A 25,853-nucleotide genomic window follows, 5' to 3' on the forward strand; every position below is an offset into this window, starting at 1 on the left:
GTAAGTGCTTCAAGTCCTCTTTACTTTCAGCAAGCAAGGTTGTGTCATCTGCATATCACAAGTTGTTAATGAGTCTTCCTCTAATCCCGATGCCCCGTTCTTCTTCATACAGTCCAGCTTCTCGGATTATTTGCTCAGCATACAGGTTGAATAGGTATAGTGAAAGGATACAAGCCTGACGCATACCTTTCCTGACTTTAAACCATGCAGTATCCCCTTGTTGTCTGAACGACTGCCTCTTGATCTATGTACAGGTTCTTCATGAGTATAATTAAGTGTTCTGGAATTCCCATTCTTCGCAATGTTATCCATAATTTGTTACGATGCACACAGTTGAATGCCTTTGCACAGTCAATAGAACACAGGTAAACATCCTTCTGGTATTCTCTGCTTTCAGCCAGGATCCATCTGACATCAGCAATGATATCCCTGGTTCCATGTCCTCTTCTGAATCCGGCTTGAATTTCTCGCAGTTACCTGTCGATATACTGCTGCAGCTGCTTTTGAATAATCTTCAAAAGATAATTTTCACTGGCTAATTCTTTTCAGAAGTAGACTGCTGGGTCCTTTTTCCTAGTCTAGAAGCTCAGCTGAAACCTGTGCGCCATGGGTGACCCTGCTGGCATCTGAATATCAGTGGCATAGCTTCCAGCATCACAGCAACACTCAAGCCCCCACAGTTACGACAAACTGACAGACACATGAGGGTTTTGTTTTACAGACCTGCTTATCTTTCACTGAAGGGTGAACTTCAAGAGTGGTTTCAGTTCTGCATTTAAAGGGTGTCTGGGGGTCCTCCTACTTTTCTTGTGGGAATGTAAAATGGTGCAGCTGCTTTGGAAAACAGCCTGGCAGTTCCTCAAAAAATTAAGTATGTTACCATGTTGTTGTTAGGTGCTGTAGAGTCGATTTCAACTCAAAGCGACCCTATGTGACAGAGTAGAACTAGCGTTTTCTAGGCTGTAATTTTTACGGGAGAAGAATGCTAGACTGTCTTTCTCCTGTGGAGTCGCTGGGTGGATTCAAACTGCCCATGTTTTTTTTGGTTAGCAACCGATTGCTTAACCATTGTGCCACCAGGACTCCATATTTACCATAAAAAAAAAAAAACAAACCTATTGCCAACAAGTCGATTTTGATTCATAGAGACCCCACAGGGCAGAGTAGAACTGCTCCATCGGGTTTCCAACGAGCACCTGGTGGATTTGAACTGCCGACCTTTTGGTTAGCAGCCAAACTCTTAACCACTACACCACCAGGTTTTCCACTCCTTTTCAGTATACATCTAGGAGTGGAATTGCTGAGTCATGTGGTATAGTTACCATATAACCCAGCAATTCCACTCCTAGATATATACTAAAAAGGAGTGGAAACATACATCTACACAAAAACATGTATATGAATGTTCACAGAAGCATTATTCATAACAGCCAAAAAGTAGATGTCCATCAACTGATGAATGGATAAATAAACTGTGGTACATTCATATGATGGAATATTATTTAGCTATAAAAAGTAATGGAGTACTGATTCATGCTACAACATGAGTCAACCTTGAAAACATCACATTACGTGAAAGAAGTCAGACACAAAAATCATATTGTATGATTCCATTTATATGAAATATTTAGAATAGGCAAATCCACAGAGACAGAAACTATATGGATTACACTTCAACATAAAGAAAACAAAAATCCTTACAACTACACCAATATGCAACATCATGATAAACGGAGAAAAGACTGAAGTTGTCAAGGATTTCGTTTTACTTGGATCCATAGTCAACACCCATGGAAGCAGCAGTCAAGAAGTCAAACGACACATTTTTGCATTGGGGAAATCTGCTGCAAAAGACCTCTTTAAAGTGTTAAAAAGCAAAGATGTCACTTTGAAGACTAAGGTGTGCCCGACCCAGGCCATGGTATTTTCAATCGCTTCATATGCATGTGAAAGCTGGACAATGAATAAGGAAGAACGCAGAAGAATTGATGCCTCCAAATTATGGTGCTGGAGAAGAATATTGAATATACCACGGACTGCCAGAAGAACGAACAAATCTGTCTTGGAGGAAGTGCACCCAGAATACTCCTTAGAAGTGAGGATGACATATTTTGGACATGTTATCAGGAGGAATCAGTCCCTGGAGAAGGACATCATGCTTGATAAAGTAGAGAGTCAGCGGAAAAAAAAGATCCTCAAGGAGATGGACTGACACACTGGCTGCAATAATGGGTTAAAGCATAATACGATCATGAGGATGGAGCAGGACTGGGCAGTATTTCGTTCTGTTATACACAGGTCTCTATGAGCCAGAACCGACTCAACAGCACCTAACAACAACAATAACAAAAGGCAGGGAGGAGGTGGGAATGACAGCTAATGAGTACAGGGTTTCTTCTTGTGGTGATGAAAATGTTTTGAAATTAGATAACGGTGATGGCTTTTTAACTTTGGGAATATACTAAAAATCACTGAGTTGTACATACAGGTGGCAGGCTAGATTTGGTTCACAGGCTGTAGGTTTGCTGACCCTTGCTCTAAAGAACAGCCCTTGAAATCTCTGACAAAGTCAGATCTCCCCTCCATCTTTTTCTTTGAGTATGGATGTTCAATGAACTTGGTATCTAGTTGATAAAAATTCTAATCAGCCAATATTTTACCTTCTTCTCTAAAATGATACTGTAAAACATTCTGACCATTCGTTGTTAGAATCAGGCTACACTATGTCTGTGCAACTGCCCTGGTCTACCAACTCTATTCAAAAAAGAAATCAATCTAGTTTAACATGACTTGTTTTCAGTGAATTTATGCTCGAATTATACAAGAAACAAAATGAAAAAAAAAAAAAAATCTATCAGGCCAGATTGTGAAGGTGAGATATATAATGTTTGTAACTTTTTAAAGATACTATTAAGAAAAATAATAAGGCACGAAAATAAATCTACTAAGCCAAGAACTATTCATTAAGCCTTTTTAAAAAGAAGACATATGGATGAGGTAGAAAGAATATGAACTCTGGAGCCAGACAGGCCTGATATGAATCTTATTAATCTTATTTCCACTGCTTTTGTGACCTTAGAAATGCTCAGTTTTACTCTCCTTATCTGTGAGTTTCCTTTCCTCCTCCTCGCCTTACCACATGTCTAGCACTGTGCCAAGAAATCCTACAAGTTAACTAAATCGGATAGATCAAAGTGTGATCTGAACTTTAAGGGAGACTTGGAAGACTGGTGATGTAACCAGAAATGAAAGCAAGTGCCCTCTCAAAAAGTACGGATTGTAGGCCATGAGCGGATATGCCCCTATCATTTTTCATGTATTTCTTTACTTTCTGGCACGAGATGTTATAGGCTCATCTTGTACTTTCCCCATCCCAGCCCTGGAACCAGTCATTTCTCCAAGGGCCCCTGGCTCTTTTTAGTGGGGAATGGTACTTAGAAACCTGTAACTCATTGCTTCTGAGGTGTCACTGCTCACATGCTCAGAGCTGGAAATAATATATATTTGTATATATGTGTATTTTTTAAATCATAATTTGTACTAATACCTCTAATTCTAATCCAATATCTCAGAGTTCTTATTTGACTTTTCCTACTCCATACTTGAATCTCCCTTCTCCCACAGCGAGAACTATGGCTCCCAACAACATTCATATTTATTTACTCAATCGCTCAATTCTACAACACACATGAAATAGTTATAGAATTGCTACAGCAATATCACTATAAATGAAAAATCTGCTAAGTAGAGTTCAAGATTTCCTTGCAGTTAATTTTGCCTTTACACTGAGAATACATGTAGTCAAAGAACCAGCTAAAAAATTATTTGGATTAGATATCATCCCTTCCTCATCCTTGCTGATTTAATTTTACTTTTTATTATGAAAAAGCCTTAACATGGGTCTAAAATACTCTACAAAAAAGTAGTCAGAGAAGGGTTACTCCCCTTCTTCTATCTATCCACCATACACCTCCTACCCCCTAAAAAAAAAAACAACAAAATAAAAGAAACCCATTGCCATGGAGTCAATTCCAACTCATAGCGACCCTACAGAGGAGAGTAGAACTTCTCCCAAAGGGTTTCCAAGGAGCAGCTGGTAGATTTGAACTGCTGACCTTTTGGTTAGTAGCTGAGCTCTTAACCACTATGCCACCAGGGCTCCTCCTGCCCCCTAAACTAAAAAAACAAAAAACTAAACCTGTAGCCGTTGAGTCAATTCCAACTCATGGTGACCCTAAAGGACAGAGCAGAACTGCCTCTGAGGGTTTCCAAGGAGTGCCTGGTAGACTCGAACTGCCGACCTTTTGGTTAGCAGCCATAGCTCTTAACCACTACACCACCTGGGTTTCCTCCTACTGCCTAGAGGTGATCAATTTCATTAGTTTCTGTTATCCTTCCTATGCTTATGTTTGCGAAAATACATAGGTACATATATAAATTCTTAACCACCCCTTGTTATACCAAAATTGGCAAAAATTATATTAAAATGGCTCTTAAAACATATAGAAAAGATATTCAACTTTACTCATAAGAGAAATGTAACTTAAAACTATATTGAAATACCACTTTTCACCTATCAGAATGGTAAAAATTTCAAAAGCTTCACCACACAGTCTATCAGTGAGCTGGAGAAACAGGCACTCTCATACTTTGCTAGTGGAAAGGCAAAATGGTGCAACCCCCATGAAGGGAAATTTGGCAATATCTAAGAAAACCACATATACATTTACCCTTTGACCAGCACGCCCAGTTCTAGGATTTTACCCTGAATATACATCTCCAGCCATACTAAAATACATTTTACAAGGTTATTCATTATGGTTTTATTTGTAATTACAAACTATTAGAAACAACTCTAAGGGTTCATACACAGACAATTTATAGAATAAATCTTGGTACATCTACATAAGAGTACTGTGCAACTGTAAAAAATAAGGAAGAACTCCATGAACTGGTTTGAAGTGATTCACAAGATATACTGGTAAATCAAAAAAGCAAAGTACAACAGAATATATATATGTATCACGTCTCAATGTGTCTTCATCCTCAACAAGATCTTCAGGCCCGGTCAGCAAATCTTTCTACTCTCTCTTTATATGCTACTTCATGTCTTTACTTGCTTCTCTATCAGCTTAAAATCCATGATTCATCACTTCAATCACTCTCTTGCAACATTCATCTGACTGAATGCCAACTCTGGACGATCACTTTGCTTTCCTGTATCTTCAACTTCTCCATCAATTCTTCCTCCTTAGGATTAAACATGCTCAAATTTCTCCAACCTAAAAAAGTCTTTTCTTTTCCCCGCTTTTTTTTGTTGTTGTTGTTGTTGTGCTTTAGATCAAGGTTTACAGAGGAAATTAGTTTCTCATAAAACAATTAATACACATATTGTTTTGTGACACTGGTTGCCAACCCTGTGACGTGTCAACACTCTTCCCTTCCTGACCTTAAAAAAGTCTTCTCTTGATGCTATATCCGTTACTCTTTCCCTTCATAGCCAGACTGAAAGAGTAGTCTATGCTCTATATTTTCACTTTCTCACTTCCTAATAATTCCTCAACCCACTTCTATCTATCTATACCACACTGCACAGAAATGGCTCTTGCCAAGGTTATCATCATAACTTTCTTGCCCTAAATCAATGGACACTTCTCAGTCCTTATCTTACTTGACCCTGCACAGTACTTTTCTTTTTTATTGTTGTAGTTAAATGAAGTTTACATTTCAAGTTAGTCTCCCATACAAAATTTTATCCATAGTTATGTGACCCTAATTGCTCACCCCATTCTGCAACAGCACACTCCTCCTCTCAGCCCCTGATTCCCCATGACCATTCAACCAGCTCCTAACCCTCTCTGCCTTCCCATCTCACCTCTGGACAGAAGCTGCCCCTTTGGTCTCTTGCACCTACTTGACTAAGAGGCACACTCTTCACGAGTTATCACTTTATGTCCCACAGTCCAGTCCAATCCCTGTCTGAAGAGTTGGCCTCGGAAATTGTTTTAGTTCTGGACTGATAGAGAGTCCAGGGGTCATGCTTTCTGGGGTTCCTCCAGTCTCAGTCAGACCATTAAGTCTGGCCTTCTTACTAGAATTTGAGTTCTGCACCCCCATCTTTCTGTTGCTCCATCAGGGACTCTCTGTTCTGTTCTCTGTCAGGACAGTCGTTGTTGGTAGCCAGGCACCATCTAGCTCTTCTGGTCTCAGGCTGATGAAGTCTCTCGTTTAGGTGGCTCATTCTGTCTCCTGTGTCTTTGGTGTTCTTCGTTCTCCTTTACTCCAGGTGGTTGGGACCAATTGATGCATCTTAGATGGCCGCTTGCAAGCTTTTAAGACCCCAGACACCACCCACCAAAGTAGGATGCAGAACATTTTCTTAATAAGCTTTGTTATGCCAGTTGACCTAGATGTCCCCTGAAAGCATGGTCCCCAGACCCCTACCCTTACTACTCTGTCTCTCAAAGTATTTGATTGTATTCAGGAAACGTCTTAGCTTTGGTTTAGTCCAGTTGGACCCTGCACAGTATTTGAGAGTGCTATCCACTTCCTCCTCAATGAACTCTTTCTTCTTCTGGGTTCTGTAACATCACCCCCTCTGTTTTCCTTCCTAGCCTCTGAGCGCTCTTCCTTGGTACCCTGTTGCATATTCTTCCTCCACCTGGCCCTTAAATGGTGATCTTCTTTGTGGCTCTAAGCTAGACTTTCTTCTCACTCTACACGCTCCTCAATCACAACTCACTTTCCTGGCTTCAATCTATATGCTATTCACTACTCCCAAATTGACATCTCTAGTCTGTATCTCTATCCTAGGCTCAAACCCAAATATTCCAAGTACCTACCCAGACAGCTCTAGTTGAATAACCCATAGCCTGTAGATCCACAACATCCACAGCCAAACTCATCATCTTTCCCTCAAACCTATTCCTTACCCAGGGTTGCCTAACTCAGCACATTATACCACCATCTACTAAAAAAGCCAGAAACCTGACCTTCGTCTTGACCCATCTATTTTCCTAAGTTTCCACATTCAATCACTGAGTTGTGTTAATTCCACCTCTTAAATGTCTCTCAAATCCACTGACTTCTCTTCATCTAAATTACTACTACCTTAGTTCAGGCAACCCATCATCTCTTCCTAAATTACAGTCACAGTCTCTTAATTGGTCTGAGCTACTTCCAGTTTAAACTCCAGCAATCTATTCATTTTGTAGGCATGAGCATTTTTTTTTTAAAAGCATAACTCTGATCATGTTGCTCCCATGCTAAAAAAACCATTAATGGCTCTCCATTGCCCTCAGGATAAAGTTCATAGTCTTCAACATCCCTTACAAGGTGCTTCATTATCAACACCCCACTCCCACTCATCTCACCAATCTCATCTGTCCTCCCTCTTCCACTGGTGTTCTTTGACTACTCTAATTTCTTGAAATAGTACCCATTACTCTCTCTTGCACTGCTCACATACTGTTCCCCCAGCCTGGGTCACTCTTCCTCTCTCTATTCTCCCCACTCCAATCTAGCTAGCTCCTCCTACCCATCTTTCAGGTGTCAACCTAGATTATATATCTCTCAGGAAGCTGAGCTGAGATTTCCTTAGCCCACCATGTTTCACTCATCTATACATTTCTCAGAATAATGATGGACACATGGGGAAAAAGAGACTGGGGTTGGAGAAAGAACATTTGTTAAGCATTATTTCTGATACGTGTTAAGGAGTGTGGTGGAAGTATAAATTGGTACAAATGGCATGAAAAACAATTTTGGTGATATTTATCAAAATCACAGATGCAAATACCTTCTGACCTACTAATTGCACTCCCAGGTATTTATCCTATAGATACACACCCACGTGTGCCAAATGATGTTACATACAAAAAAACTAGATGAAACCTACACATCCATCAGTAAGGGACAGTTTAAATAAATTATGGTACATTCACATAACGGAACACTCTAAAGCCATGAAAGAATTAGAAATTAGAATGATTTTTATGTATTGATATGGAAAAATTGTGAAGGGATATTTTTAAATTCAAAAAGTAAAGTACAAAATAGTAAATATGTTAAGCTAACATTTTTGAAAAAAGGTAAGAATTTAATACATAAAATTTTTCTGGAAGGACACTAAAAAGCTGATTACCTTAGTTGAAACCAGGGAAGTGAATTAGGCAGCTGGGGAAAAGAGTGGAAAGGATGCAACCTTTTAAACTTTTAAAAATTTAGAACCATATGAATGTTTACCTATTCAAAAATAAATAATAAAAAAGGAAAAGGTCTAACAGTCAGATGACAGGTTAAAGAAGAGTCATTCATGTCATGCATCCAAACCTCCAGATCAAAGAAGAGATGCCAGTAAAATCTTTGATTCAGCTACAATGAGCAGCTTTGGATCATAATTTAGTTTAAGGGGGCCGTGGGCAAGGGGGGGTGGTGTTTACCTTCACAGATGTGCCTGTGGGAAAAGTTGTTCCGTAAATGATACCGGTTAACCAAATTCTTTGAGAGTACCAAGGACAAAGGACAAAATTTCTAATATAAAAGGGATGGATGCAATGGGGCATAGGTACCTCTTGATTCAGATCTTCTTTAGGAAGAAAGAACTAGGAGCAAAATAATTAAAGACCTAAAGGTGGATGGATGAAAACTGATCATAGCAAACCAGAAGACAGCAACTTTCAGGAAATAAGCCTGAAAAATAAAAAAATCAGAAAAGAAAAAAAAAAGTAGATTTTCAGAGGCTTAGGGAAACAGTAGGACGAAGACACTGTAAAGAATAAGAAACAAAGTACTCCAAGTGAACTTGGATGCTTTTTAAGTAGGCAGCTCTGTGAGCACAAATTCTACCAATATGCAGGGAAGGGTAACAAGATACCAGATTGGATAAACTCTGAATTTTAAAGTGACCCAAAATGCAAATTAGAAAGTGAAAATCAAGCTAGATTATTGAGTTGGAAGGTACAGAATAGCATGTTAGAATAGGGATGAGGTTAAGAAAGCTAACCCTAATACAGGAAATAAAAAAAACCAGCCCTATGTCGTAAGAGTTCTCTTATTAGTTTCCTTTTGTATTTTTCAAAGTATACAAAGCAGTAAATTAGGAAAATATTCTTTGCCCAGATAACTGCTACTACAAGTCCTGGCCAAGGTGGCCTTTAGGGAAGTGCAAGTTGAAAGAGTTCACCTTAACATCATTTTATACTTGAGTTTCTGACTCTGAGAAACAATAGAAGAAATCCCGCTTTGTGTTTAAGAAAGTTCCCAAGTCTCTTCTGGACAAAGTTATCAAACCAGGAAGAGACGGTAGAGACAAGATTTGGGCTAGGTGGAGGCACACTGATAGAAGCAGCCCAGCCAGCCAGGGGTCACCATCTACTCAACATCCACTAGAGTAGGTTTCTTAACTTTGGCATTATTGACATTTGTTGTCCAATGCATTGTAGGATGTTTAGCAGCATCCCTGGCCTCTAGCTGCCAGTAGCACTCTCATAGTTCTGACAACCACAAATGTTTCCAGACGTTGCCAAAGGTCCCCTTGGCACCAGAGAGACATATTTTATGTCCCTGAAGGAAACGATATGCTCCACCCATCTAGAAGAAACTAAAAAATACACAGTAAAGTATAAATAATAAAATACATTATGTTTTGAAAGAATTTTTAGGGATATGGGAAAACAGTCATGATATAAAAGTATAAAAGGACTTACCAAACTGTCTATATGGTATGAACACAATTTTGTAAGGAAAAAAAATGATTATAAGCTTGGAAAAAACTGGAAGACTTAAGAATCATAATTGTTATTTACTGCGCTAGTTTATCATGAGCGAAGCACTGTGTCAAGTGCTTCACACAAATCTTCTCATTTAATCATCCCAGTGATCCTGAGTTATCGCTCCATTTTCAGATCAGGAAATCAGGGGCAACTTGCACAAGGTTATACAGCTAGTAAGTGGAGAAGATAAGTCCTGAAACTAAATTTGTCTAGCTCCAGTGCCCAGTCTCTTAACTAGCATTCTGCTTCGTAATACACAAAGGCAGTATATCAAATGTTAACAATGTCTATCTCTAGGTAGTAGAATTAAAAGTGATTTTGTTTTCTTCTCTGTTCAATATTTTCTACTATGATACTTATTGCTTCTATAGGCAGAAAAAAAAGTAAGTGAAAGCCATGAAGACTACTTGGTAACATGGAGAAAAGTATTATTATAAGCTAACTTGAAAAAAGATACAAAACTCAATGTAAAGTATGATTGTGTTGTTGTGCGCCACTGAGTCAACTCTGACTCATAGCGACTATATAGTACAGAGTAGAACCGCCCCATAGGGTTTCCTAGGCTGTAATCTTTATGGAAGGAGATTCCCACGTCTTTTCTCCCACGGAATCACTGGTAGGTTCTCGCCATTGACCTTTCAGTTAGCAGGTGAGCGCCTAACCATTGCATCACAGCGCCAGGGATCCTTAAAGTATATTACAATTATGTAAAAATATGCAGGAGATAAAAGGAAGTATACAAAATTTTAGTTGTATTAGGGAGGTGGGACTAAGAAGAGATTTTTTTCCCCTATCTTTTCCGTATTACTATTAGTTATATTTTGCAATGGATAAAAGTTTATAATTAAAAGAAAGCAATAACATCTATAATCTTACTACCTGAAAATAACTAGTTACATTTCAATACATTTCTTTCTAACCCTTTTCTAAGATCAATATGATCACTTACAAACACTAACCCAAAGGAATCAAAGAGAATTCTTACTCAACCTGCAGACAACACTAAGTTAGGTAGAATAGCTAATAGCTGGATTCAAAACATGATCTTGAGGAAGGAAAGGGAATGGAACTAACATTTATGGAGTATCTCTGTGTCAGATACAATGAAAAAGCTGAACTTATGGACTGAAGGTCTGGCCCTTCCAGGGACTGGTCAGGGCCATCCTGGACAACGTGTTTGGCCTTTCTGAACCTGTTTCCTTATACCTAGTACCTGTTTACCTCCCCACAGAATTGTTTTGAAGCTAAAAAGAGAAAGTATATATATGTGTGTATATATATTATACATCATATATATGTGTTTGTATATGTAGGTTATAATTTACTTACATATTCGCATATATACACACACACATATACACATATGCCTATATAAAGGTAAGAAACATTACTGTACAAGACAATAGTAAAAACCAAAAACCAAAAAAAAAAGTTGCAGCTGAGTCGATTCCGAATCACAGCTACTTCATGTGTGTCAGAGTAGAACTGTGCTCCATAGGGTTTTCAATGGCTGTGATCGTTTGGAAGTAGATTGCCAGGCCTTTCTTCCAAGGTGCCTCTGGGTGATTTTGAACCACCAATTTTTTGGTTAGCAGCCAAGCACAACCATTTGGGTCACCAAAGGACTCCAATAGTAAAAACAGTGGTATGTAATTCAACAAAATTTTTCCAGGCACAAAGCAATTAGTAAGTAAAATAATAAGACCAAAAAATAATTTCTATGTGAACGTGTCAATCTTGATTCAGATGTACCCGAACCTAACCTTGACTCAGATGTACTTGCCTAATGAAACTGCTGGAAATGAAAGATAACCTTTAGGTATGATCTGCAGAGAAAAACTTGTTTATGCCTTGAATAAAGCCAACAGAAAAGAATGGAGAAGAGAATGGAGAGCAAGCCATCTGCATCAAGGGTGCAAACTGGGTCTCTTACCTGCAGCTCTGCTTCCAGGCCCAGCCGCCGGATAAAGGGGTCAGTGACATGGTAGCGCCGCTCGAAGCTCAGAGCACCCCTCTCCTGGGGAACAGAAATAAACTCATGATTTAATTGATTCAATTCAACATGATTTCTATGTGGTTATTATATGTCCAGCACTGTGCTGGGCACTACAGGAGCTAGAAAAGACAACAAGAAAATGGCCTGCAGGAACCTGCACTCTGCTACTTGGGCAGGGACAGAGAATAATAGAATATAAACTTAAGCACTAAATTGTGTGCTGTTGGGTTAAAAAAAAAGGAAAAGAAAGAAAAATTGGCAACAACAAATAGGGGAATATTTCCACATGTTTAGGTTGGAAAGGGTGGGCATCATCATCTTTAGGACACATATTGCGGAGGATGGAGGATACACAAAGGGAAAAAAATAACCTGCATGATCGCTTCCATTCTATGATTCTGTGCCTCAAGGAAATGGTCCCTGTCCTTAAGAGCCACCTAGTCTAATGAAGTCTCTCACACACACACACACACATATACACAAACCCAAAAAACAGACAAAGCTCTAAAAGGATTCAGAGATACATAGAAAAATCCTTCTGGATAGTGACTACAATTTATGCACATGGCACTTAATTTTTTTTTTTTAAGCACTTAACATTTTCAAAGAACTTTCTCATGTTCTTTCAGATTTCATTCTCAAGATCAGTCTGCCGGCAGTCAGGCATTATTATAATTTAGCAGACAGAAAACTGAGACACAGGGAGGTAAAATGACTGAAGTCTTATAAGTAGTTAATTAGGGCAGGGGTGAGATTAAGCTGCTGACCCCAGTTTGGAGTTCTTATATTGAAGCACATCACGCCTTGGTTGATCTCCACTAAACTTCTGTGGCTCCTTACCAAGGGCTTGTCTGACAAAGCCTGGGGCTACCTCACTAATTGAATGTGACTGCCAGTCATCCATCCATCCCACAGGTATTGGAGTGTCTTCTATGTACAAACTAAAGAGGACAGGTGCAGGATTTAGTAGAGGAGACCCTCGAAGAACAGAAGAAAGAACCTTCACAGGTTCTGTTATACATACAACTTAGTAACTGCAGCAACATGAAGAAGCTTTATCTACTCCTGCTGCCTTACCGACCCTTTCCAACTCTCTCTCTCTCTCACACACACTCATACACATGAATATGCATAACGCACTGATGACTCTCCTCCCTTACCAACCCCTCTTATAATAATCTCAGTAGCCCAGGCACAAGCACTTGGACAGAGGAGTCTCCATGAATTCCATGTTCTTGGATAAAAGGAGACGAGGAGTCAAGAAACTCTGATTCTAGTCCTGGGTCACTAACTAGATATGTCACTGTAGGCAAATCACAAACTCTAGACCTCAGTTTCATCCTCTGTAAAATGGATCTGGGGGAAAGAAAGGACCTCCTGTTTTGGTTCAGAGGCCTAGGCTGCTTACCTTGATCTGCCTATGGATGATGTCTCTAGTTATGTTGACTTTTGCCATCTTCTCTTAATGAGTTCAACAGAAGGGGGCTACAGAAGGATCTTCAGGACCTTTGTGCATTCCAGCCAAGCCCAGGTCCACAAGACACACATTTAATTACCTAGGAGTGGGGGGAAAAATCATTAACTCTGGAAGATGGAATAGGTGGTTTCAGAGCCCGGATTCCACCCCTAAATCAGCCCATCAGCCCACCCAGTGAACTGGCTATTGTCTGTGACCCATAGCATGGTGGGCCAGCCCTGCTCCATAGTGTTGAAGAACCTCTGGAATGGAGGCGGGGAGAAGCAGTGACTTCCAGCCACAGGAAGAACTGGAACAAACACTAATGGGGCCATGTATGCTTCACCAGAAAATTGGTATTTGTATGTGAGTATGAAGGAAGATGGTAGCATATCCTGAAAGTGTGGACAAGGCACACAGCTAGAAGGATGTCAGGTTTCACTTGCTCAGTATGCATCTATAGCAGCCAGTCTGGAACTTTTAATTATGCTTCAAATCCCTGATGCTCAGCTTGGCTCTCCCCGAAACCAAATCAGTATCACAGACAGAACACTCAACCCTCTAGCAGATCCACAGAATCAAAAAGTAGAAAGGAAATGTAATGGTAACCATGTCCAAGGTTTAAATCCCTCTCCAATATCCTGATAGGTAGGCATTCAATCTTACCACTTCTTGAAACAATCTATTTTGTTACTCAACTCTCAGGGTTAGAAAGACCGAGTTATCCCATTTCTGAGAATTTGCCATATAAAAACTCAAAATATGAGAAAAAAGCTTCAAACCCAAGCATATTCATCACAGATTTGATAAGAGCAAAAACATTAAAATCACCCAAGTTTCCAGTAATAGAATGGTTAAACAACGTACAGCCATATGATATCACACAGACATTAGAAACGCTAATTATGCAGGAAAATGCTTATGTCATATAGTAATGTTTATAAAATAACATGCTGCTTTTTAAATAAACACTATTATCACAGCTAGGACAACCTGGTGGCACAGTGGTTAAGCACCTTGTTGGCTGCTAACCAAAAGGTCGGCAGTCTGAAGCCACCAGCCATTCCGTGGGAGAAAGATGTGGCAGTCTGATTCTGTAAAGATTTACAGCCTTGAAAACCCTATGGGATAGTTCTACTCTGTTCCACAGGATCACCATGAGTCTGAATCAACTTGACAGCAATGGGGTGTTATCATAGCTATGTTAAAAAAAGGGAAATATAAAAAAACATTAATCATAGCTCTCTTTTGGTAATAGTATGACTGATTTTTCCATCTACTTTTTGATGTTTTTAAAATTTTCCATAAAAGCACATTAATTTTACAGTCTGGGGGGAGAAAAACCCACTAAATGTTTTTTTCTTTTTTAAGAAAGTTCTGCCTCCTGTTATTGCCACTTTTTGGTCCTGGTTCTCCAGGAGCCACACAGAAGTCTATGTAGTCTTTCTTCCCCATGTGGCCCTTCAGCTCTCAGGGCTCACCAGGCCTCCCTGCTAACCCTCCCAGCCTTCCCATTCAGCCTTGGTTCTTTCGGGCCAAAATCTCCATGATCTATTTTGGGATCACAAGCTCTTAAAAGGGCAACACTCTTCGCTTAAAACTTGGAAGCCATCCATCCAGCATCGCATCTTAGCGAGCATTACCAGCGAGATACGGAAGTTGCTGGCATATCTATCATGGCATTATTTAGGGCCACAAACCCTGCAAGCACCAAGAACATCCAGGGATGCCAGCTGAGAACAGCTACAATTTCATGATGGTTTTTCCAGGGGCCTCTGGCCACCAAATTAAAAATGCAAATTTGAACAAATTAATGTAAGTTAAATGCTGTCCTGTGACTGTGTGTCCTCTGGTTTGTGATATAAAGGTCAAAGCCAAAACAACAGCAACAATTTCTTCACAATCACCAAGAATTTGGGTGGGCTTATTATAATGGAGAGAACACCAAATCCAATGAGATCTCTGATATTAAGTAAGATTAGTTGTGTGATCTTGGTCAAGTCTCTTAATCTCTCTGTTCATTAACCTCTCACAGCCACAGGAAGCATGGGAGCAAACACTGAAGGGGCCATATATACTTCACCAGAAAAGGCTCATTCCTTACCCTCAACACCGTCGTCTTCGGAGAACTGCAGTGAAGGTCAAATGAAATAATGTAACTGGAAAGTTTTTTAATTTTATTTTTTAAAAAATGTGTTATTATGTGCTAAGATATAGTAAGTTGCCAAATATTATGCACTTACTATGTGTCAGGCATTGTGCTAAGTGCTTTATAGTCATTCATTTATTCACTCATTTAACAAATGAGTATAAAGATACTCCTACTATATGCTGCGTACTGTTCCAGGCCTGTGGGATATAGCAGTGAGCAAAACAGCAAAGTCTTTGCTCTTATGGTACTTACATTCTAGCAGGAGGGAATATATATAATGAACTGCTGTTGCTGTTGTTGTTAGGTGCTGTTGAGTCAGTTCCAACTCATAGCAACCCTATGTACAACAGAACAAAACACTGCCCGGTCCTGCGCCATGCCCACAAATGTTGTTATGCTTGAGCCCTTTGTTGCAGCCACTGTGTCAATTCATCTAGTTGAGGGCCTTCCTCTTTTTCTCTGACCCCTCTTCTTTACCAAGTATGATGTTCTTCTCCAGGGACTGTTCCCTCCTGATAACATGTCCAAAGTATGTGAGACTTCTTCTCGCCATCCATGCTTCTAATGAGCATTCTGGCTGTACTTCTTCCACGAGGGATTTGTTCATTCTTTTGACAGTCCGTGGTATATTCAATATTCTTCGCCAACACCATAATTCAAAGGCTTCAATTCTTTTTTTTTTTATTGTGTTTTAAGTGAAAGTTTAAAATTCAAGCTAGTTTCTCATACAAAAATTTATACACACATTGTTATGTGACCCTAGTTGCTCTCCCCATACTGTGAAAGCACATTCCTCTCAAAGGCGTCAATACTTCTTTGGTCTTCCTTACTCATTGTCCAGCTTTCACATGCATATGAGACTACTGAAAACACCATGGCTTGGGTCAGGCGTATCTTAGTCTTCAAGGAGACATCTTTGCTTTTTAACACTTTAAAGAGGTCTTTTGCAGCAGATTTGCCCAATGTAATGTGTCATTTGATTTACTGAGTGCTGCTTCCATGGGTGTTGATTACGGATCCAAGTAAAATGAAATCCTTGACAACTTCAATCTTTTCTCTGTTTATCATGATGTTGCTTATTGGTCCAGTTGTGAGGATTTTTGTTTTCTTTACACTGAGGTGTAATCCTTACTGAAGACTGTAGTCTTTGATCTTCATCAGTAAGTGCTTCAAGTCCTCTTCACTTTCAGCAAACAAGGTTGTGTCATCTGCATATTGCAGGTTAATGAGTCTTCCTCCAATCCTGATGCCCTGTTCTTCTTCACATAGCCCAGTTTCTCGGATTATTTGCTCAGCATACAGACTGAATAAGCATGGTGAAAGGATACGACCCTGACGCACACCTTTCCTGACTTTAAACCACGCACTATCCCCTTGTTCTGTTCAAATGACTGCCTCTTGATCTATGTACAGGTTCCTCATAGGCACAATTAACTGTTCTACAATTCCCATTCTTCGTAATGTTATCCATAATTTGTTACGATCCACACAGTCGAATGCCTTTACATAGTAAATAAGACACAGGTAAACATCTTTGTGGTATAATGAACAAATACTAATAAGAAAATATCTGGTAGTAAAAGGCACTATGATGAAAATATAACAAGCTGATTTGAGAGTGACTGGGGGTCTACTTGTAGACTTGAGGTCAAAGAAGATGTAGTGAACATTTGTGGAGTTTTCTGGCTGCTCAGCATTTGAAATCCTGCCTATATTTTGGGAATTCCCCCATCTTATGAGTCTGCTGGGAGGCAGAGCCCCCTCCCACTATGAAGTGAAAATGTTGAATATTAAGATTATTTTTCTAAGGCTCCCTTGCATCTATGGTACGCACATATGGCCCAGACCATGCCAATCAGATACATAGCCTCAGACCTTGAACTTGGACCTTGTGTCACAGAGTCAGAGGATTACGGAGAGTCCTGCTAGCAGCAAGTCGTGGCTATAGTGGCCATTAACGCCCAGCACAGCTGGCAGTAGTGGTATAAGCTGTGTAAACAGTAGTGGTAGCAGTGCCTCTGTGACTGATCTTGTCTACGGTCCTGGTGGCTGCCCAGTTTCCCTTGTTCCAGCCCATTCTTCAAGCTTGGCTCTGTTGCCTTCCCAGATGTTTTGTGAGTTTTCCTAACTATCCTTTCAATAATCAGTCAGAATTTGTTTCTGTTGCTTACAACTATGAATCCTGTCTGATAGAGAAGAACTATCTAAGAAGATGACATTTAAGCTGAAACATGAATGACAAGAAGCAGCAAAGACCTGGAAGAGGACCATTTGGTAGATATAGAACAACTACTACCAAGGCCCTAGAAGAAAAGTGGTTCAAAAAGTCTGTATAGTAGATGCTATTATTATCACCATTTTACAGATGAGGAAACAGGTTCAAGAACATGAAACAATGTTCCCAATGTCATACAGCTAATAAACTGGAGCTAGAACAGGGACTCAAACCCAGTGCTGTATGATTCCAAAGCCCATGCTCTAAACCACAATGCTATGTAACCACTGAATTTCCTAGAGTATTGATCACTATGGGCTCACTCCACCAAAGGAGCCAACAAAATTGCCACTATTCACTCATTAACTTTCTTAAAACATTAACTGAGTGCTTACTAGGTACCAATGTGTTAGACATGGGGGAGTACTGAGATGAAAGAGATGGGTAGCCATACCAAAAGAGCTCAGAATCAAAGGCAAGGGGCTTTACCTAAAATTGGTGTTTGACCTGGAAATACTAAAAGGAATGAGAGAGAAAAAAACAGAGAAACTAGACAGATAAGAAACTACTATAATTCAGGTAAATGGTAAAATGGAGATTGGGATTTAAAACAAAATCAGACTCATAGGCAGAGGTTTAAAAAAAAAAAAAAACCCAAAAATGTCAACTTTAATACAAGTACAGCTCAATTAGCTTTTGGTGAACATTTCTATTCCCTTCCTGAGAAGAAATGATAGCACACTGGCTGTCTGGGAGCACGGCCCCACCTCCTTCCCTTTCAAGGCAACAGGGATTCAGGGCCTTTTTGCAAACTTTTACAGGCAGGAAGCATAACTGGAGATACTTCTAAGTAGAAACTATTTAAAAGGTTCACATCAGCAGGGAGACATCCCCAAAACTACCAGGGGGCATAACTAGTTTCATACGTCAGCCCAAAAATCTCTCAAACATGAATATTCAGATCAATAAATCAATAGTTATTTGACTTGAAGATGAGATTTAATCAAGGTCAAATTTTAAAAGCATAATTTCAAGGACTCTAAATAGTCAATTCTACAGAGTAAAGAGCTCATAGATATGGAATTGACACAAGGAAGTTATATATGACTAAACACTAGACAAGACTACCTCAAGAGGATTTCTACTACTAGTGCACTATACAAGTTACATAACGTTCAGTTCTTCCCAAAAGCAAAAAGGTTGAAATAAATGACCTTAAGAATTCATAAATTAAAAATTTAATGCCTGTTATACCAGGCGGGAATGCCCTGGGTGACGTAAATGATTAAGCGCTCAACTACTCACAGAAAGGCTGGCAGTTCAAACACATCCAGAGGCACCTTGGAAGACAGGCCTGGTGATCCACTTCGGAAAGGTCATAGTCTTGAAAATCCTATGGAGCAGTTCTACTCTGCACACGTGGGGTTGCCATGAGTCGGAATTGACTCAACGGCAACAAACATCAGCATTATGCCAAGCACTGTACTAGAATTTGAAAACACAGCAGAGACCAAGCCAAACACAGACCTTCCATTCAAGAACATGCAACATAGCTGCCATTAATTAAATTCCAGTGGCACCAAGGCTATTGTAATCAGAGCACCATAGAGGAATTAAAAGACATATTACCTTCAGTAATTTAAGTGGGTGATCAAAATGAATAGGTAGGACAGTAAATTCAGAAGCAACAACATGGAATAATAATTCAAATCTTGTTTTAAAAAAAAAAATCCCACTGCCGCTGAGTTGATTCCACTCATAGTGACCCTACAGGACATAGTAGTACTGCCCCATGGGCATTCCACGGAGCAGCTGGTGAATTTGAACTGCCAACCTTCTGGTTAGCAGCCAAGCTCTTAACCACTGTGCCACCAGGGCTTTAAACCTTGTTTATACTCGTCTATACTCATTTATTCATACATCTTAGAAGAAAGAATAAAAATGATGGAGGGGGAAACAAATGAAGTGTGTGAAAGCAAACATGAAAGACAACTTGGAAATCGCTAATGGAAAATGGGGACTTTAACAGATCAGAAACAACTTTAAAGTGTATTCTTTATTCTAAAAAGAGTACAGTTAACTAAATATACACTGATTTCCACACTTAAAGTTCTAATAAGATTGAAGACTAATTTGTTTGCAGAATATGGAAGCGCAATAAGAACTTTCTCTAGCTGGAGTACAACGGTTTAAGGATGGCATCTACTGTAAATTAGGATATTGCAGGTCAGCTCTAATAGATACTCAATGAAAAGGAAGAAGAAGGAGTCTGATTTCTGGGAGCCAATGAGAATATGAAAAATATAAAAAGACCTAAGGCACAGAGAAAAACATATGACAGAATGTTATAAAGGAAACATAAGCTGCTATGCAGATGTTACACCTCCCAAAAGGTATTCTATTCCTGGAGCTCTAAAATGCCTAGCATGCCACCACTTAACCCCATCCCTTCCACCAACTTTTAACTTAGGCTACTATGAGCATATCTCTGCTATTATAAAGGAAGTTAACAAGAAAATAAAACTCAAAATTAACAGCACGATTTAGAGGAATTAATCTATTTCATAATGCAAAACGTACCAGTAATATGACAGCCTTAGGTTAAGAAGCCTTAGAACAAAGTACATCTACAAAGATTACTTGTTTGGAATGAAGGATTGAATGGTAACATCCAAACAATGAGGAACCACCTATTTCACGTGTGCCACAGAGCCCTGGTGGCACAGTGGTTAAGAGCTTGGCTGTTAACCAAAAGGTCCAAAGTTCGAATCCATAAGTCATGCTCCTTGGAAGCCTATGGGGCAGTTCTACTCTGTCCTATATGGTCACTATGAGTTGGAATTGACTCAACAGCAATGGGTTTGGTTTTTGGTTTTATAGAGCCATGGTGGTGCAGTGGTTAAGAGCTTGGCTGCTAACCAAAAGGTCGGCAGTTTGAATCCACCAGCCGCTCCTTGGAAATGCTATAGGGCAGTTCTACTCTGTACTATAGGGTCACTAAGAGTTGGAATCGACTGGATGGCAACGGGTTTAAAATGGGGATGATAATATCTACCTCAATGGGTTGTTCTGAGCAATAAATGATAAAATGTATATAAAAGTACATAATAGTACCTGGATCATAAGTAGGTGCTCAACAAATGTTAGCCAAATCTGAATTCTACTAAGACTTGATTATATATGCCCAGTGGCATGGGTTACACTATTTCTCCCTCATTTCCCTCCCAGACAGACACAGCTGACATTAGGGATTCCATTGTAGGATGCTGCTGGCATGGAGAGTAGGATGTTGTTATCACCTGTGCTAGCTTTGAAATGCAAAATCAGAAAGAAAATAGTTGAGTTTATTAAAAAGAAAGGAACTCCACACAAAACCTTGTACATGAATGTTTATAACAGCATTATTCATAATAGCCAAAAGGTGGAAACAACCCAAATGCTCATTAATTGATGAATGGATAAGACATGGTGTATCTACTAATGTAATATCATTCAGCCATAAAAATGAATGAAGTACTGATACATACTACAATATGGATGAACCTTGGAAACATTATGCTAAGTGAAAGAAGCCAGTCACAAAAGACCACATATTGTTGGTTCCATTTATATGAATGTCCAGAATATGCAAGTCTATAGAAATAGTAAGTAGATTAGTAGATGCTTAGGGTTTCAGGGGATGGGGGAGTAAAGGAGTTATAGCTAAAGAATGTGGGTTTCTTTCCTTTTTTTTTTATTGAGATGAAATTCACGTAATATAAAGTTGACCATTTTAAAGTGTACAATTCAGTGGTATTCGGTACATTCACAATGTTGTGCAACCACCACCTCTTACCTAGTTCCAAAATATTTTCATCACTCCAGAAGAAAACCCCATACCCACTAAGCAGTCAATCCTCATTTCACATCCCCCTCTCCCAGCACGGCAATCACCAATTTGCTTTCTGTCTCTAAGGATTTACCTATTTAGATATTTCATATAAATGTAATCATAAAATATATGTCCGGCTTCTTTCACTTAGCATAACGTTTTCAAGTTTCATCCATGTTGTAGTATATATCAGTACTTCATTACTTTTTATGGCTGTATAATAGTCTAATGTATGTATATACCACACTGTGTTCATCTATTCATCCTATGATGAACGTTTGGATTGTTTCCACCTTTCAGCTATCGTGAATAGTGCTGCTATGAACATTTTTGTACAAGTATGTGTTTGAGTAGTACTTGTTCGCAATTCTTTTGGGAATATACCTAGGAGTGGAATTGCTAGGTCATATGATAAGTCTATGTTTATTTAACTTTTGAGGAACTGCCAAACTGTTTTCCACAGTGGTTACACCATTTTACATTTGCATCAGCAATGCACAAGGGTTCCAATTCCTCTACATCCTTGTTTTTTAAATTATAGCCATCCTAGTAGGTATAAAGTGGCATCTCATTGTGGTTTAGGGCTTCTTGTTGAAGTGATGACAATGTTCTAAAATTGACTGTGGTGATAGTTACATACATCTGTGAGTATACTAAAAACCAATGAATTGTACACTTTAAATGGGTGAATTGTACAGTATGTGAATTATAGTCCAATAAAGTTGTTATATAAAAGAAACAAAAAACAAAGGAACTACTGATACAGGTAACAACACGGATGAATCTCAAGACATTATGCTGAGCAAAAGAAGCCAGGCGTAAAAAAAAAGTACATAGTGTATAATTTCATTTATATGAATTATACAAACTTTATATTCAGTTCTAGAATAGGCAAAGCTATAGTGGGGGAAAAAATCAGAACAGTGTTGCCTGTGAATTTGGGAAGTGACAAGGAAAGGATAATTGAGAATCTTCTAAAGTGATGGAAAGGTTCTCTATTTTGGTGGGGGTACGGTTATATGAGTATATCCATTTATCAAAATTATACAACCGAGATTTAGACATTTCAGTGTACATAAATTTTACCTTAAAAAACAAACAAACAAACAGAAAGGGGGGTGAGAAGTAGGGAAGAATGAAACAAGAATGGCAGAATCTTGATAGTTGTTGAAATAGTATGATAGCGCATGAGGGTTCATCACATATTCTGTTTACTTTGTGTATATGTGGAATTTTTCCTAGAAAAGTTTTTTTTTTAAATCATTCCTATTACAGAATCAGTAAAAATATAGAAAACTGATTAATGAAATGGAAAACCATTCATCATATATAGTTAACAAATCAGGTTAAGACATACGTATGGTCATCCTAGTTTTGAGGGAAAAAAAAGACAAACCACAAAGTGTACACACCTATAATGATAAAACTAGAAGAATATGCACCAAAAATGTTAGACAGTGGTCATCCCTAGGTAGAACAACAGGTAGTTTTATTTTTTTCTTTCCATTTCTGTATATTTTCCAAAGTAAACATAAACATATGTAATTAAGTAGTTAGGAACAAAGCTTTGGACTGAAAGAAGCTTGAATCTGGCACTACTACTCACTAGGTATAATCTTGGGCAAAATTACTTACCTTCTTTAAAACCCTGTTATTTTCACCTGTACTGTAGGATATGTAATAATATCTATCTCATAGGGTTATTGGGACCATTTAATGAGATAATACATTGTAAAACAGCACAATGCTCGGCACACGGTAAGAGATCAAAAAATATTGGTTATTTCTTCATCTATTACATGGACATAATACTACCTATCTCCCAAGGCTGTTGTGAAGATTGTATGTGCTAACTGGCATAATATTAATGCTTACTAAGTGTGAGTGTCAGTATTATTTGCAATAAGAAAAAAACCATTTAAGAAAACCTCCACCTCAAAAAGTTAAACATACTTACCATACCAAACCCAAAACCCGTTGCTGTTGAGTCAATTCCAACCCATAACAACCCTATGATGACAGAGAAGAACTGCCCCATAGAGTTCCCAAGAAGTGGCTGGTGGATTTGAACTACCAACCTTTTGGTCAGCAGCTGAGCTCATAACCATTGTGCCACCAGGGCGCCAGAGTTACCATATGACTCAGCAATTCCACTCTTAGGTATATACCCAAGAGAAATGAAAACACATAACCACACAAAAATGTGTGTATGAATATTCATAGAGCATTATTCATAATAGCCAAAAAGTGGAAACAGACCAAATGTCCATCAACTGAGAAATGATAAATAAGATATGATACAGCCATATAAGGGAATATTATGCAGCCATAAAAAGGAATTAAGTACCGATTCATGCTACAACATGGATAAAACTTGAAAATATTTTGCTAAGTGTAAAAAGCTGACCACAAAAGACCACACATCACATGATTCCATTTATATGAAATGTCAAGAATAGGCAAAGGTATAGAGACAGAAAGTACATTAGTGGTTGCAGAAGCCTGAGAGAGGAAATAGGGGGAGGGCTTAGGTAGTGATAGCTAAAGCGTATGTGGTTTCTTTTTGGGGTGATGAAAATGTTCTGGAATTAGACAGCGGTGACAGATGCAGAACTTTGTGAATATATTAAATACTGCTGAACTGTACACTTTAAAGAATGGATTTTATGGTATGTGAATTATAACTCAATTAAAAAAGAAAAGCCCAAAGTTATTTTCTTCTCTACCTCAAAATCACAACTTATGAAAAGAAAATTCAGTTCTCACTTTCCTTCACCTGTATCCTACCTTCAACTGTAAGTTATTTATGTGACTTCTCTTCCTTAAAAGACTAAAAGCACTCCATCCAATTCATCTATTGTTGTCTCTAGATCTACCAGTAGTGATGTGAGCTTAGCAGGCACCAATAAATATTTGCTAAATAAATAATAACATGACTGCCTTGCGTATGTTCCATGTTTTATACTTATCAAAGTGCTTTTGTTCATGTTTTTAATTTAAAACTTCACAGCAATCCTGTGAAGAAGCCAGAAAGCTATTGTTGTTGCTGGGTGCCATCAAGTCAGTTCCAACTCATAGTGACCCCTGTGTACAATAGAACTAAACACTACCTGGTCCTGTGCCATCCTCAAAATTATTGCTATGTTTGAGCCCATGTTGCAGCCACTGTGTCAATTCACCTTGTTGCTGACCCTCTACTTTACCAAGCAGGATGTCCTTCTCCAGGGACTTGTCCCTCCTGATCACATGTCCAAAGTACATGAGACAAGACGAAGTCTCACCATCCTCACTTCTAAGGGGCATTCTGGCTGTACTTCTTCCAAGACAGATCTATTTGTTCTTTTGGCAGTCCAGGGTATATTCAACATTCTTCGCCAACGCTGTAATTCAAATGTATCAATTCTCCTTCCATCTTCCTTATCCATTGTCTAGCTTTCGCATGCATATGAGGTGACTGAAAATACCATGGCTTGGGTCAGGCACAACTTAGTCTTCAAGGTGACAGCTTGAAAGTTATTACAGGCAGTCTCCGACCTACGACGTATTCAAGTTAAGACGAACTGTGCTTAACGACAGTCCTTTTTTTTTTTTTGTACATTTTATCGTTAGTAATATGTACTACACATAGTGCTGCAGTGCATAATTTGCTGGTAGTTTCATTCTCAGATGTTCAGTTTTATAATTTACTGTTCAAAACACCATCGTATAGCAGGTTATGGTCTGGTCTACAGTGAAGTCTGTGTCGGTGTCAGGAGTCGTAACAGAAAGTTGGGCAATGTTCAACTCTAACAACATACAACAGTTGAAATGCACACGCGCCCAACAGCCGTTGTGGCTCTGACTTCATTATTCCAACACTGATGCCGACTTGTTGCAGACCAGGCCTATAGCATGATCTTATTCAGCATTTCATACCATAACAAGCATCAGTTGTTAATTTGAAATAAGATATTCAACGCACGTCAGAACTGACTTACGACAGAGTCGTTGGAACAGAACCCTGTCGTCAGTCAGGGACTACCTGTGTGGTCTGAATGGCCAAGATTGGGTTCCATGTGCCACCATCCTCCCAGGAGGAGGGAACAAAGAGAACCTTGACGAACAGATCCCCAAGCCTTCTCAGAATGAGGGAGGAATAAATCTTTAATGGGAAATCAGGGTGCTTTTACCAAAAGGAAGGAAAACAGGGTTTGACAGGCCAAAACGAGATCTCTACTATGCTGACTCTCGGCCACACGGTTGGAGGAAAGGAGTACAGGAGAACAGGGAGACGATGCCATTGTACCTTTCCCTGCCCAGGGTCGTGCCTAGTTCTGGGTAGCACACTTTCATAAGATGTTGACTTCCGGGATCATATCTAGTTCTGGGTAGCACACTTTCATAAGATGTT

The 25,853-nt window shown here is 39.1% G+C and overlaps 1 protein-coding gene across 2 annotated transcripts in view; it reads right to left on the reverse strand.

The window, feature by feature from the left end:
- The window catches only part of WDTC1 (WD and tetratricopeptide repeats 1), a 64,716-nt gene that overhangs the window by 31,879 nt on the left and 6,984 nt on the right, over positions 1–25,853 (reverse strand). For both annotated transcript variants that reach the window (XM_004377064.2, XM_023732079.1), the window contains 2 exons: positions 13,178–13,325; positions 11,707–11,790 (listed from right to left, as the gene is read on the reverse strand). In XM_004377064.2, the coding sequence (XP_004377121.1) occupies positions 11,707–11,790; positions 13,178–13,225 (132 nt within the window). In that variant the 5' untranslated portion in view covers positions 13,226–13,325. The remainder of the gene's footprint in view (positions 1–11,706; positions 11,791–13,177; positions 13,326–25,853) is intronic.

This window comes from Trichechus manatus, unplaced genomic scaffold, assembly GCF_000243295.1.
Source record: "Trichechus manatus latirostris isolate Lorelei unplaced genomic scaffold, TriManLat1.0 scaffold00048, whole genome shotgun sequence".
Lineage (NCBI taxonomy): Eukaryota > Metazoa > Chordata > Mammalia > Sirenia > Trichechidae > Trichechus > Trichechus manatus.